Consider the following 15,638-nt stretch of genomic DNA (forward strand, 5'->3'; position numbering starts at 1 on the left):
CATTGGGTGGTGGACTAATAAATGTGTTAAGCACTCTACATAACACATAAACACAGCATTATATGAGAAACTTTATGAATTCGAAAGAGAAGATATCCAAACAACCAGTAAACATTTTAGATGATTTATTCTTTATTTATGGATTACTTGTTTACAATCACAGTCAGTGCATTACCATTATGGCATCATTTTAACTAATTGCCTTCATAATAAGAGATGTTGCAGGGGCACTTCAGTATATTCTATATTCACGTAATGTCATAGTGCATTACTACAAACATTTTTTTAAATCTAAAATGGATTTTCTCATTAATGACACCATGTGGTTGTATTTGGAATAAACCAATAAGGCATAGTGGGACTGGCTTCCAAAGCAGAAAACTCCTTGAAACCTTCTTACATTTGTAACAGTTCTTCAATGTTACCCAAGAATTTGCATTTTACATTTTCATAAATATGTCTTTGTATAGGTACCATTTATGCCTCTTTCCCACACCAGTTTAACTTAATTTATCACTACTCAAAATGCATATATAAGTGCACATTCAAGACCCTTTCTTTCTGACGCACAGAACTGTGTCCTTCGTTGTCACTTAGACAAAATGATGCGTATGCAAATATGTAAACCCTATAGAAACAGAACTGAGACGCCAAACAGAAGGTGAGGTTCAATATGTAATTCAATGGTTCTCAAAATGGCAGGCTCCACCTCATTAGCTGTAAGAAGTCATCCACTGCTTCTCAACAACTAAAAACTTGAACATTACTGTTTTTTCTTAAAAAAGAAAAAAGAAAATCACATGAATTGAAATCAGTTTTCACTTTACATTTTTCACATCGTAGTCCAGCCCTCCAGTTTGAAAACCACTAATTCAATTCAAAAACAAAAATGTGCAAAGACCACCATGCATTGTATATTAGCTTTACATTTTTTAAAGTATGTATAAAAACTTGCAAACTACACAAACATAAGCGTAAGGCACAGAAAAGTGCATCTAAAATAAACAGATCCACATTCACTGCATTAGACCATAGCCTTATCAGAAGGACTGTAGGAAGTCCATCACCAAGAAACAAACAAAAGGACCTTCATTTTTCTTTGGTTAGAATTAGCCATACATGTTTAGCTCCAGCAGGTAGCGAAGGCGGCACTGACTCTCTTTGTAGATGAGATATTCACTGTTGCTGAAGTGACTATCAGAAAACTGGGGTTGCTTTATTGGCTTACCCTGAGGAACAGCAACCTTCTTACCCTCCTGGGTGATGAAGATATCCTTGGACGGATCTGAAATCAAAGAATCACAAAGTGATATAACAAAATTGACAGGAGGTGGCATTCATATTGCACTTTTCCAGACTAATTGATCATTCAAAGTGCACTACGGGCCACAAGGTGCTTACATGAACACCTGCAGCCTATTTAGGGTCACCATTTCACCTAACATGTATGTCTTTGGGCTGGAGGTAAGGCAGCGAGCACAGAGAGATCACGTATGGCTGCACACAGAAAAGCTACTGCCACTCTGATTTTCAAATGTTTATATTTTTATTCATTTGGGGGAAACTGACACAATCTGATAACATGAATAGCAAGTTTCTTTTAATGAATTTGTCATGAGTTACCAGTGGAAATTAAACTTCATCCAAACTGCCAAACAATTTCAAGGACAAAAGGCACGCAGATCTCTCAATATGCTGATAGTTTACTTTGTGACATTGTATATTTCTTTATAAAAAGGTATTATTTTACCGTATAAAACTTAAGAAGTACTGCACCTGGTTCGACCATGCCTCGTGCCACCACACTATCATACCCGGCCGGAGGCGTCCTCAAGGAACAATTGTCTCTGGTAATGGTATGCTCTTTGCCAAGGGCGACCTCACTGAGAAACATCACTCCTGTATTTTTGGAAGGGCGCACTGAAAATGGACAGAAAGTGAAAAGTACAATGTTATGACTCCAGTAAAGACCCAAAATTGTCTTGTTTCTTGCTTCTAGCCTTACCGTAACATGCAGACTTGCTGTTTTCAGAGGCAAAATAGATACCACAACCGACACGGCCTCCCGAATGGGGCATTATCCTCAGACCACTCTTCAGGATAGCTGCAACCACTGCTATGTTTGTACCATGCCACAGCAGACGCCGATTCTCCAGATTATCGTTCTCATTAAAGCGCTGCCCCTGCAATGCGGAACATGTGCTTTCGGTCAGAGGACACCCGTTTTCTGTGTTTGACTTAATAAAACTGGCTGTAGTGCCTACCTCTGTCTCTCGATCGACTTCCCAAACATTGAGAATTTTTGGTTTGTAATAGTCACCTGAAGTCGCTTTCAGGTAATTTTCTATGATCTTCAAATGCGAAAACACAAAGAGGGAAATAACACAACTGCTACTATTGTATAAAACAACATGAATAGCAGATCTAAGATAAGCAGCAGTCCAAAACCTTTGTATTTATAAGACTTAGTCACGTAAGAGACAGTACCTTGAACATTTCTGTGTTCTTTTCCATCAGAGTCAGCTTGCATTTGAGAGAATTGTAGTCTTGGTCTATAGGGTGAGGAACCGTCTGTATCATCTCTTCTTGAGCCTTCTCAGTCTCTGACTTCAGAGTCTGGGCAAGCTCAATGTCAGCCAACACCTGTAAAAAACACACAACAGGGAACAGACTTTAGGAATGAGAACACAGCACAGCGAGACAAAGCTTCTCCTAATTTATGAACCAGAAAATCTTACCAAGAGCATCTCTTTTTTCTTCTCCACAATCTCTTTGTCATTAATAGTAGGCGGTCTGTTCCTGCCAAAGTTATGTGGGATTGTGGTGTAGAATTTTGAGGAAAGCTCTTCTAGACGTCCTTTTCCACTTTTTTGATTCATAGCAGCTTCAATCTCCTCCAAAACCTCAAAGCCTTTTGCAATCTGGACCTTGCTGAGCTTGCCCAAAGGCATCTTTTTGATGTCTGCGTAATAACCACATACAAAAAACACAATTCTCAAGCAGATCATTGCATGTTTTCATAATTTTTGTGCCCAGGATTGCACTAAAAACACTTGTCAAAAAGTGTTTTTAGTGCAATTTAAAAGGTTTCCAAACTAGAAACAAAAATGTAAGGTTAGGTTGTTTTCAGATGATTAGTGTGCTCATAGAGGAAGCAACACAATTGATCCTTCTTTTGATTTCAGGGCTTAGAAAAGCATAGTCAAAACAGGACACTCTCGTAAACCACGCAACCTTTCAGACCAAATCAGATAGTTACTATTAAGTCTTCACAGGAAACAAGTTATGGAGGTGCAGTGGGTTAAGCATAATAATGTGTGAAGCCAGAAGCCAGCACTTACTTACTTTTAGAGCTATGAAACACGTACGGATGCACAAAGAGGACAAAGATGCAGAGAGAAGCCTATCGAGTTTTAAGCCTGGGATTGCTTTTACTGTTTTATCTCTTCATTTTTGCCTTTTCTAGCTTTCTGCCTACTGCAGCTAGCAAAGCCCAGAACATTAATCATATATGTCCAAAATGCTGAGATGAGGGAAGATATGCAGATGTAGACTTTACCCTTTGTTTGTAACAATGTTTAATCATTTACATCGCATTCTTTATTGTTTCCTACAGTTCTTAGAAATACAAGTTAGGCTTAATACACAGGAGTATTTTTAAAGTCTGCACCCATTTCAGCTTCACAGGTACATTACACAACTGGTATTTTAAATACAAAGAGTGTTTGCAGACTGGATCTGTCGTGTGAAAACATTTACAAGTGAGACACACCCACCTAGGTTCATACATTCCATCGCCTCCTTGAACATGTCATTGCTGAAAATGAGCTTAATGAGGCTCTGTGTAGCTTCATCGAGGGTACAAGGTAGGGCGTTCTTTGCAACCTGGGCTGGCTTGCCATCAACACAGTCTACCTGCAATGTCCAAGAGAAGGCACAGGGAGATTCTGCTAAAGCTCATACAGAGTGTCAAAAGTCTAAAATATTAGAGACGCAGTTGAAGAATTTGTATTTTTTTTTTTTTTTTTTTTAGAGACTTTGCTTTTCATACTGTGATTTTAACAATTTGAGGTTTCATAACCACACTCAATGCTCCTTGATCTAATCATACAGGTATTTAAATTACCTTGATTTCAGCATCTTGCTCTCCATCCACCTCTATCAAGGTGTACTTCCCAGGGTGAGAGACAAAATTCATTCGGTCGCTCCAGTTGTTCTTTGTCTTGTCCTTAAACTTCTTCTCAAAGTCCTTGACAGCATTTTCAGCCTTATCAAAGGGCGAACTAAGTTTACTCTGTCCGACTTCCCCCTGAAACCAGATTAGAAATGAAGCACTAACAGTGATGCTAATATGTCAACACACAGCAATAAGGGGTTAAAAATCAATAATGTCTGCTTTTCCCCCCTAAGCCCTTTAGAAAAAGAATCTATCTATCTAACGCTCTCTCTATACACATAAATATATATGTATAAATATATATACACATAGTGTGGGTGGGTACATGAATTAACAGAACAAAATGCATTTAAAAAAAACAGTAGAACAAACTCACCACTCTGCCCCATCTGTTCCATGAATAGTACTTCTTGTTTGTTTTAACAACTTGGATGACATAAAACTTATTGTTGTTATGTCCGATATTTGTCTGATTGAGCATGCAGTCGTAATCCTCATACACCTGGTGAAGACATTAGAGAACATTTATCAAAATCAGCTTTCTGCTCCTGCACTAACAAGCCCTACTTCACGTGTCCTACCTCTCCACAAGATGACAATGAACAGTGTTCATCCACCTTCTTGTTGCTTTTTACTTGTGGCCCTGCAGCCAGCAGGGCTTCCTTTGCAGAGGTAAAGGCATCTTTGGCTTTTGGTGTTTCAGGCTCTTGTTTGACCTTCTTTCCACCAGCCTTGGCAGCAGAAGCAGCTCGTCTCTTTGGTGCCATGGTCCTAACTGAAAGGCCTGTACACAAACTTATCACTTTGGTCTCTGGACATCATGACTGGACAAGTTCAGGCATGCCTGCACTGCAACCATCTCTGACTGTTCATCAGAACAAGCCGAAGTACTCCCCACACATCCGTTACCGATAATTACAGACTATCTGCCATTAGTAAAAACAACACCCGACACTGCAACAGTAGTTTTGATATGTTTTGAAGCAGCGCAGACACTGGACCAGTTCCGCCCCTTGTTATTTATCATAAAAACAACAAGAATTTCCCTGTGTACGGGACTCACCTTGTAACGATAAATGATGCTAACAGCAGACTCAAAGATGTTCCTCGTCACCAAAGCAGAACACCGGCTGTAAGTGAGTGTCTATAATTTTCTGTAAGTTTACAATCACTTTACAAAACGCGGAAGTGCTGGAGCTGAGTTCTGCCCTCCTCTTCTGCTGCTGGAGTCAACGGAGCGAACAAACGGCTATACTGCCACCTAGCTAGCTGAGTCCGGTGTGAGGCTCGTTTGTGCCTTTCACAGGTGGATTAAGCGAGGACCAAGGCCAAAATGAACTGGTCTTTTAAGTTCTGTGACTATCTGTGCCCTACCTATAGCTATATAATATAACAGAGGTACTTTCTCAAAGGTTTAATCACGTTGCTTTCCCTTCATCCGGTCCACGATTAACAACAGTAGGAGCTTCACAACTGTGCGTTTCTTTTTCGGATTTTCATGGAAAATATATTTTATATATTAGCTTAAATATTTTTATATTCATAGAATTTTATGTAGTAGCAAATTGCTATATAATATCATTTTCACAGCTCCCTTAACTTAAAAAAAAACTCTAGCAAACAGTCTTGCTAAGCAAAAATATTAATTACCTGATGTTTCCAGTTCAGTATATTTTGACATTAAATGTGTGAGATTGAACACGTTACACTTACTGCAACTCGATAAAAAAATTATTGCAGTCATTTTTTTAAAAACTTTTAATACATATTTTATGCTAAAATTATGGAGTGAATAGGTTGCAGAGAAAGAGAAATTGGTGGTGGTGGTGTGTGACAATTCATTAATGTACAGTTTAAACTCATCAGCCACTTTTCAACTGCTCTAATAAGTTAATCGCATGCATAATATAAGATACTATGAGATGCTATGTATACATGTTTATTTCTAGCAACCTAATAAAGGGATTGTTCAGACAGCAGGGTACCATGTGACCTTTGTGTTTGTCCAAGGGTTAGACAAACATATTGGACAATCTTTGTCTCTTAAGCAGTTTAGTTGTAACATAACTTAATAAAAATCCAGAAAGACTGCTTAAAAGCTGCCTAACATGATGAACTAAAATGAATGAGCTACATTTACAGTGGTGGTTTTCCTCATGAGGGTGAGACTATCAGTTCAAGAGTTTAACAGGATTGCTGCAATTAACTGTATTGCACAATCAGGCAATGCCGAAAATTAATTACCCCCACAAAATTGTGTCTGTGTCTTGATAATATGCTTGATATATTGCGAGCCTGTCTGTCACAGTAAGGAACAGCATGTTTGGCCTGTCCCACGTAAAAACAGCAATTTGATGATGTCCAGTGAGCAGATCTACTGAAGCAGAACTGCAATTATTCATTGACTTCCTTCATATGGAAATGTTCTATATTTGGATAAACCCCAAAGCTGCGTGCATGTTGGTCAAATGAAAAAAAAATGTGGACACAAGATGGCAGTGTTAAATCGTTGATACTGTATGGGCCGGGTCCAAGACAGCTTTGGTGAATTTTATCCCATGTCAACAGATGATATTTGTGCAGGTAATTCTCATTTCAGTGGCTGTTTGGTCTAGGCAGATGGTGTAGATTTAAGCTGTTAAAATTTGGGCAGCATAGATTTCAGATCCCAGCTGATGGAGGTTTGATTTGCACACTATTATTTTAAAGAGTTGTGAAAGTTGACTTTTGTATTCATTACTGGGTTGCTTCTTTTGTCCAAGTGTGAAGATAAATAAGACACTGAGTCCCAAAATGTTCTTCTGGTCACATCAGTGCTTTGCATAGGCCTGTGAATAAATTACTGGAGTTAGGGGAAATGAGAGGCACAGTGCAAAAACACTGCATATGTGTATTTTGCATTTAGATGAATCCTGCACTTGCCAAGGGTGAAAATTTCATGTTATAACATAACATGACAGCAGATTTACAGTATATTTTACTGATTTGGCTACTGAAAATTGAAGGTTTATTTCACATTTTTAGATTATTGGCAATATATTTTTGCATATGTTACCCTCTACAATATGAATCTCAATATGATGTGTAAAGGAACAGACTTTGAATCATTTCAGTTTTAATAAAAAACACATTTTATTTACATAAATTACAAGAAAGCACAAACTGGTTCACCAGAATCTACATTAAAAACGTCTTGTATATATTACATTTAACAGATTTACTATAATTTACTCCATTGTTGCAAGTAAAATCCTCAAAAACAAGGGCTATATGCGACTTTATTGGCATCTCATTTAAAATATGCTACGAGTAAAAGAACAAAAGAAAATAATCGGGACATTGTACTCACAGCACTTTGAGGACAACAAAGTCAGGACGATCATCTGTGTGACCTCTTCGATATCTGAGACACCTGACTCAGGACTAGTGATTATATAACTTTGTTTACAATGCTTGGCGAAAAATAAAATAAAATATAACTCAGCTGATCTTCACAAAGAGGATGTTGTGGAGTCCACCACCTCTCGTCCATTACACACTGTTGGAACAACATTGGAGGCCGTTGCTGCAAAACATAAAAAATAGGATATTTTGTGTAATGTCAGCAGTGTAGTTACAGTTTGTGATATAAGCCAAAATTACTGTAACCCAAAGGGGCACCTGGGTCCCAGATGCCCCTTTGAAGCATGATAATTAACTCATGGATGATGTGGAATGCAATGCAGCTTGGTTTTTTCTACTTATGATATGTATATTGAAGTACTGTATTTTCACTTAATTATCATAATAACACACAACAATTCTGTTCAAATCTTATAGAAATGTTCTAAATAAACAGACTTGGATTTTTTATTTACTTATTAAACTTATTAATTTATTTTTGGCTACACCAGGTCTGCACCATCAGGGATTGTATGGGGCCATTTTTGGTATTTTAAAAGGGTTTTTTTTTATTTTTTTTTTTTATTATGAATGACTTAAAAAAGACAAAAAAAAGGTTATGTATAACTCCCAGTGTCAGACAGACAAGTGTGACACAGTGATAAAGCATGTAGCAATATTTTCATAATAATATCAATTGTATTATTATTATTTAATATTTGTTTCAGTTTCACGAGTTTTGCTGTATCTTGGGTGGTACCTTGAGAAAAACTGGAGCCGGGGCCAGTGTTTACACTGAAGCGGGTGGTGTTCACCCTGAGTGTACTGACATTCTTCTGTGGCTGGAACAGGATGATGTGGATCTTGGGAGCAAAGAGGCAACCCAGTACCACCGACCCACTGAGACTGACCGAGATACACATGGTAGTGGTCTGTACCTGGAGGAGGAAACAAAAGGTAAAACTCCAAACTGTTGTGTTTCAGAGGTACAAAAATATGCACAGTAAGAGAAAAGTAAAGTCACATTTCTAGATTGCCAAGCATTGAGGGAATTCCCGTATACCTCATAAGTGCTACTCTTAATTTCACACCTGTGGTTGAAAATGCCCGAAAGTTGCTAACTCTGTATATGGAGGACCATTTTTGCAGCTCAAGAGTATTCATTCTGAACAAAAAAAACCCCCCTGAAGTCAGAAAAGAAATGATAAGTACGTCTTTCATAATTCAGAATCAAAGCCAGGTGCTACAGAGGAGGAAGGGGATTGTTTATCAGCTGGGATTTCTAACTAGAGGTGTTAAGCGATCTGTTTATTTGCTTGTCAATCAACTGCGTAACCCTCGCTCCTTTTCGGCTCACCCTGCCCACATCTTGCTATGCATCCTCAGTCTGCTTCTTGCTTTCCAACGCTTTCACGGTCGTCTTTTTAGTTTTTTTCAGTGAGAAGATATAACACAGCAACATGGCAGGTGCATTTCTTTTTCGCAAGACGCAGCAGGTGTCTGTCATCAACCTGAATGCTAATGTCGGTATTAAAATATTGTGGGTACCAAGTGTGATTCTGTGCACTGACAGCTCCACAGAAAAAGCTATGCGAGTTGAGACAGAGATGTAACTGGCACAGCGTCAGTTTACCTGGTTTATTTTGAATATTGTTTAATTACTGCGTCGGTTTCTTACTCTCTCTGTAAATTCATGACTTGAATATAGATTTTATGACTAATCAAGAAAAATATCTACAGGACATTATTGATATGTATACTGTATTTCACACTTTGGAAACATAGTGGTTATCACTATGTGTGGTCATGTACCATGTAGTGTGAAACAGCTATATCACTAAACTGACCTTTAGTTGCATCGAGTTTTCTAAGTTGCCATCTGCAGTGAATTCAACATTAAGATTCTCCTCACACCATCTTTGAAATACAGTGCACACTGACAGGCTCAGGTGCTGTGTTGTAATGTAAATTCACAAACCCTCAGATTCCCATTTTTTCACTATATTTCTAAGCTGTAGTTTTGAAAGCATGGAGTAAGTGTAATGTACGGATGCATGGCGGCTGTTTAAAAATAATAATCTCACCAATCCCAACGCGGACAAAGGCTAAATACTTTTGGTTTTGAATAACACCATGGACAATACTGCATAGAAATAACCTGTTAAGTGGTTTTAATAATTCACAATATGTTGGAGTGAAAGAGCACAAAGAAGAAGAGGACAAGGAATCTGCTTTTCCCCTTATATTTCCCCAGATGTGTTATATTCTGGAGTGTGGATATAGAGCATGGCTGCTACAGTCTCTCTTCAACCTTATTTTTCGCTGTATTGACCTTTGATGGTGCTGTTTTTGTTGCACAAATACAGCATTGTCTCTGTGTCTGTGTTCAGTTAACTTAATCCCTACAGAGACCCTCTGAGATGAGAGATGAAATTCCTCCTTTTTATTGCAGGTTTTACTGTGCGTTTATTGAAAAGCTTTACTGGAGTCTTCCAAGTCTGGCATGGATGCCGAATTTGCTAAAATCACAAGTAATTTAAAGATCAGTTTAAGATTTATTTGATATTTAGATGTCGAGAGAGGGTTTTTTTGTTTGTTTTTCAAACTGCTGAACTTTAAACTTTGGACAGTGAACAGTTACTTGCTATGCATTTGGTTTTCAAGGAATTTGTGGTTCACCTCTTGCTTAGTCTGATTGTGTCTACCTATATATCTATATGGTTACTATATATTTAGTGGTGTTACACTAATTTTAGCTGAAGGCAGGTGTACCCTGCCTCTCGCCCTAAGACAGCTGGGATAGGCTGCAGCGCCCCCTGTGACCCTGAAAGGGATAAGTGGAAGCGAACTGATGGAGTTTGAAGCTGAAGGAAATCAAATTTAGGAAATATCTGTCTAAACACACTTCTTGATAGACTTCACAAGCAGTAGTAATTTCTGTAGCCTTCGGTGATTTCATAGAAGCACTTTGAATTTTAACAGTAGTAGCTATTTAATTAGCTTGCATTTGCTGCTGAGATGACCAGCACTGGCATAAGAGAGGAGCCCTCTTCCCCCAGCGGTGTGGAGAGCGTCTTAAATATTTCATTTGGTAATCAAACGTGTTATTCACGGCTCAGTAGATTGTATTTAGCTTAGTTTAACATTTCATGACTGCCTAGTACAGATCTGTATTTGTTATTCAGCTGGAGGTTTGCATCAGGCTGTGACAACAATTTGAGAAGAAGTGTAAAGCAAGGAGAACGCTGGTAATGTGTCCCTGCCTGTGAAAAACTAGAGACACTGTGCCAACTCAGTTGCTTCAGTAATTATTCATCGGTCAAAGGGGAGATTTGCGTCTATCTGATGAGTCTGTTCAGGCTGCGAATTGCGTTGCCTACAGGGCCTGGAGGAAGGGTTCCTCTGAGCCTCACTACAGTCCCAAGACAGAAAGCACAGCTGGGACTCAGCAGCCCAGTCTTTCACACTCCATTCCACACAGCTACGCACAGGGACTCACAGGGACTTTCAGTTCCCTAGCAGCCCTCATGGTCTAGCCTGTCTTCACCATGTTTCTGTAGAGGCAGCTGTGTCAGGAGGTTCCGCTGTCTTTCTCCCTTCTGCCTCTGTCTCATTGCACGTTGTTCAGATCCCAGTGGGATGAACCCACACAACTCAGACCACCTTTTCTCTGAAATTCTATCAGTTCAGTGTATGATCCTATTCAGCAGATGTCTGGCTGGCTGTCTGCCTGCCAGTTATTTCATTTAATCATAAGTAGTGTATAAAAAGAGAGTGAAAACAATGTAACCAAAACCATAGCGCACAGCACATTTTCCCCAGAGAGGGAAAAGACTTCTATCTTTGAAGTTCTGTTAAAGTTTTACATGAGGTGCATAGTCTCATTAATGGGTTGCTCTCACTCCCCACATTATTATTTAAACATTAGAGGTAAAATAAGGTAGTGAAAGTGTGCTGATAATCATAAAAAATTGAAGCAACTGTAATAAAGAATACATATTGTTGGGAGCCACAGGCAATGCAGATATTGCTGACAACTGAATCAATATTAACTGGCATTGCATATAAAATTCAAATTCAAGCCCAGAAAAAATTATCATTATCTACAAGGATGTATTCTGGTCAGACTATAGAAATCTAAAGCCATCTGAATAAATAATTTATTGCAAATGATTATCATCCCGTGTGTGTGTGATTTAGAGAAGAATTAATTAACAGTCAGTGATAGTAAGAAGTCTGTGCATTCCCCAACTTCCATTAAAAGAGCTGTGTGTGCCTGCTCGAGGAGCAGGTATAAGCTCAGTTAACTCACCCTGTAGTCACTGGCAGTAACATAGAAAATGGGCTGGAAAGCCAGCCAGATGATGCAGGTGGTGTACATGGTAAAGCCGATGAACTTGGCCTCATTGAAGTTCTCGGGGCATTTGCGGGTTTTGAAGGCGTAGACTGTGCAGAGGATAATGAGGATGCAGTTATAAGTGAGAGACATGAGCATGCTGGAGTCCTTGCTGTTACACTTCAGGGTGACCACATCTCTCCTCTCTGGGTTCACTTCCTTCCTCACCCCTGGGGTCTCCACCAGCAGCCAGACCACCACCACTACCAGCTGGCAAGAGATCAGAGCACCACAGATGGCAACCTGGGAAGCTGGGCTGATAAAACGAGGCCTCTGGGCTCCATCCTTCACTCCACTGAAGATCCGAGCAATGCGATTGGTCTTGGTTAAGAGGGCTGAGTAGCAAACGGCAAAAGAGGTGCCTAAGCCTAGCCGGCGTAGCGTGCACACAGCTGTGGAAGGTTTGGCGATGTAGATGAATGTCATGCAATAGCACATCAGCACTCCAAGCAGAAGAATATAGGAGAGCTCACGTCCACTAGCCTTCACTACTGGTGTCTCATTGTGTTTAAGGAAGAGGCCAATAACAAAGAGTGTACACATGATCCCTAGACATGCAATGGTGACAGGGCCAATGGCCCAAGCATCTTCCCAGCGGATGTATTCCTCAGGCAGATCATAACAGCCTGTCAGGTTGGCCAGGGGCCACTGTCCAAAACTGCAGTCAGCACAGGTAAACTCATCATGCAAGTACTGGTAGGGCTGACAGGGGATACAGATCCAGCAGCACACATCTCCCGGCTGCATACTCTTCACCTCATTCTTCCTGCAGGGGTCACTACACTGGGAGGTGGGCACAACATCACCAGGCCAGGGAATCAGGCTGTGGTTCAGGCTCAGGCTTTGAGCCCAGTAGCCGACTTTACGGTAGACATAGCGTTCCCCGTCTTTGTGATAGTGAAAAATGTTGTAACGACCCAGGCTGTCTCCAAAAGTATCAAAGCGGACTATATTGTCTCTGTCTGGAGGACGAAAGGGGGCTGAAAGGAATAGAGAAAAAATATTGTGTATTAGTAATAGATGCAAGAGACTCATCATAAAGAGTTTGGGACTACGGTATAAAATGTAAGGTATAAATATCTAAATTGGTCAACTTTGTAACATTTTAACTATTCAATTGTTTTGGAGCAACAACAGTGTGGACTGTGAACTCATATGTTATGCAACTCATTCTGTTTGTTCTGAAAGGAGAGTCTTATCTTTTAATATGTGCCCCTCAATATAGACTCCATGACTGTGAAAGGACACAGGTGCAAACTGGCAATTTACATGATGGAAGTCACAGTCTGAGTCTGTTCCTGGATGGAACAATAGGATGAAGATTCAGAACACACAGGACCTTACATGGCAAAATGTAAATTCATGGAAATCAAAGCAGAAATGAGCTATCATCTAAAAAATTGAAAGGTTACCTGCATATGAAAATTAGTGCTTGGGCCAGCTGTTAGTGATCATTTTCAGTACTGGTTAATCTACCTGCTATTTTCTCATTTATTTAAATAAAATGTTAAAAGGCTGTAAATGATGCCTTTTATTGTTAACCAGAGTATGAGGTCAATTTTTAATCACCGTTACTCTTTTAATCTTATTATTAAAAGTTATAATACTAATATATTACTCAACTTATTATTTCTTAAAATTACAGTTAATAAAATTGCAATCAAGTAACTGCTTCAGTCTGATTACTGTGCTAAACAGCCATTCTTTTACATACACTGTAGGGTTCCTCATTCAGTATTTTCATTTACAGCCTACGTATCTATCACACGTAATGATTTCAAAATATGTATGAGTTTAGTGGTCCACCTGTTTTTGTATGTTTTCTCCTTAGAGTGTTGCAGTGTCTCATGGGATAGACTAATTTAAGGCCTTTCATCCAATTTTAATTCTCTGGATAGTAAAAATCCTTTGGGTATTTTATTATTTATTTATTTATGTTTTTTTTAATTTAGAAATCGTGAAATGCAGCACAGCTGGATACAAACACGGCTGTCCGCATTCATCTCATATCAATGGAAATGTCAGTATTTCCATAAATCAAAGCTAATTTGCACAAGTAGGAGCATTTATATTGGAAAGCCAATCACTTACGATGTGTGTGAACTGATGCTGTTACAGTAGTTGACACTTGTTTTGTGCTGCAGCTTTGTGTAGACAAGCAGGAAACAAGTTATATTTTTTAAGCTGTGTCTGATTTGTTTTAAACGGAATAATCCATTGTTCTTTTCACACTTGCATGCATGACAAAAGCAGCCTCCGAGCACGAGGGTGAGGAAATTGTTTCATCTCTGCTAATTGAATCATTATAGAAATGTTCTCTGGGTGCAGTGAATAAACATGCAGACTTAGTCTTAAATTCAACATTTTATGGAACTCTAAATTGATTTAACTCAATCTGGCACCATCTAGTACATGCATTGGTACCTGGAGTTATATTTAGTTTTATATACAGATGTTCAAATAATGACAAACATATTTCTTTAAAGCTTTGCTTAAGTAATGTTAGTTCATTAAGATTCACTCACCATCAATTTTGACCTTGAGAATATAGTCTCTGTAAAATTTTCGTCCATTGCCAGGCTTAAGAGCATCGCACACCTTGGTGGAGTTTGGGCACAAGGCTTGTCTCATGTTATGTAAGGCAGTAGCCATTGCATAGACAGCATTCACTACAAACATGATCTTGGATTCTGGTTGAAATGGAACCTCCCGGAGCGAGTGTTTCCCACAGCCTAGATCATGGAGGCTGCACTGGAACTGGTTTTCCCAAAACTCTCTGAACCAGGGATTTCTGGTATTGTTGTATGGATGTAAGGAGGTGAAGTAATCATTAAACTTGGGAATTTGATAGGAGGAAAGTTCAATGGTGAACGCCCCATCTGCCACAGCTTCACTTCCCCTCACCACGCTCTCCTGGGCTCCCCAGCCATCACTTGCCACCCAGGTAAAGGTCACATTCATGCGGTTGGCTGCTACCAGCAGCTCACGGGCATCTTCGCTGCGGGTAAACAGAATGACCACCTTGGCGGTGGACTTCTGCTGCAGGGAGCGGATCACGTTTTCATAACTCCACCGGCTCATGGAGCGGCTCACCTTGGCCGAGGTGGCAATGCAGATTTGGCGGGCACGAGCTTCCTGTTGGAAGGCATCAATGCCAGTCTCACCGTAGTCACCTTCTGATGCCACTGTCGATACATATGTCCAGTTAAAGTAACGTAGGATCTCTGCCATGGCCTTAGCCTGGTAGAAATCGGGGGGCACAGTGCGGGCAAAGTAGTCATAGCGGGACTTGTCGCTTAGCTTGGCACTGGTTGAAGCATAGCTGATCTGAGGGATCTGGAAAAGTCGCAACAGGTTGGCAACCTGGAGGAAGGGAAAGACAACAAATAAGCCTTTATGAAGTATTGATAATATGAACATGCAGTTCCAATTTTCTATATTTCTACATAAATATAACCAGAAAAGATGTTCATGCAATAAAAGTAGATAAGGAGACCATGGTTAAACAAATAAAGCAAATACTATTTATTTATTTGTGTATTAATTGAGGAATAGATGTTTCACTATAAATCTGTGAGTGTGAAAAGTAGGAAAGCTCTGGGATCAGAATCCACTTCTATTTAATGAACAGGGATATAAGGCAGTTAGATTTTCACAACACATGTATCAGGATGGAAAGGGTTA

At 39.5% G+C, this 15,638-nt stretch overlaps 2 protein-coding genes and 1 long non-coding RNA gene across 3 annotated transcripts in view; 1 reads left to right on the forward strand and 2 right to left on the reverse strand.

Annotated features, from left to right (window-relative positions):
- Positions 1-108: 108 nt before the first annotated feature.
- parp3 (poly (ADP-ribose) polymerase family, member 3) lies at positions 109-5,379 on the reverse strand. The gene is made up of 11 exons (XM_005941101.3): positions 5,241-5,379; positions 4,759-4,961; positions 4,554-4,679; positions 4,127-4,309; positions 3,777-3,915; positions 2,739-2,962; positions 2,488-2,643; positions 2,265-2,351; positions 2,006-2,183; positions 1,777-1,920; positions 109-1,285 (listed from the first exon to the last, which is right to left on the reverse strand). The coding sequence occupies exons 2-11, from the start codon at positions 4,942-4,944 to the stop codon at positions 1,110-1,112; spliced, it is 1,599 nt and encodes a 532-aa protein (XP_005941163.1). The 5' UTR covers positions 4,945-4,961; positions 5,241-5,379; the 3' UTR covers positions 109-1,109.
- Positions 5,231-15,638, forward strand: part of LOC102311019 — a 49,575-nt gene continuing 39,167 nt past the window's right edge. The window contains exons 1-2 of the long non-coding RNA XR_006054977.1: positions 5,231-5,313; positions 8,287-8,515. This is a non-coding gene — a long non-coding RNA (uncharacterized LOC102311019). The remainder of the gene's footprint in view (positions 5,314-8,286; positions 8,516-15,638) is intronic.
- Positions 7,285-15,638, reverse strand: part of grm2a (glutamate receptor, metabotropic 2a) — a 34,242-nt gene continuing 25,888 nt past the window's right edge. Inside the window, exons 3-6 of the mRNA XM_005941098.3 lie at positions 14,480-15,317; positions 11,871-12,934; positions 8,319-8,496; positions 7,285-7,742 (exon numbers count right to left, since the gene is read on the reverse strand). Coding sequence (XP_005941160.1) covers positions 7,669-7,742; positions 8,319-8,496; positions 11,871-12,934; positions 14,480-15,317 — 2,154 coding nt within the window. The 3' untranslated portion in view covers positions 7,285-7,668. The remainder of the gene's footprint in view (positions 7,743-8,318; positions 8,497-11,870; positions 12,935-14,479; positions 15,318-15,638) is intronic.

This window comes from Haplochromis burtoni, unplaced genomic scaffold, assembly GCF_018398535.1.
Source record: "Haplochromis burtoni strain Fernald_Lab_line unplaced genomic scaffold, NCSU_Asbu1 Contig_177, whole genome shotgun sequence".
NCBI classification, from domain to species: domain Eukaryota; kingdom Metazoa; phylum Chordata; class Actinopteri; order Cichliformes; family Cichlidae; genus Haplochromis; species Haplochromis burtoni.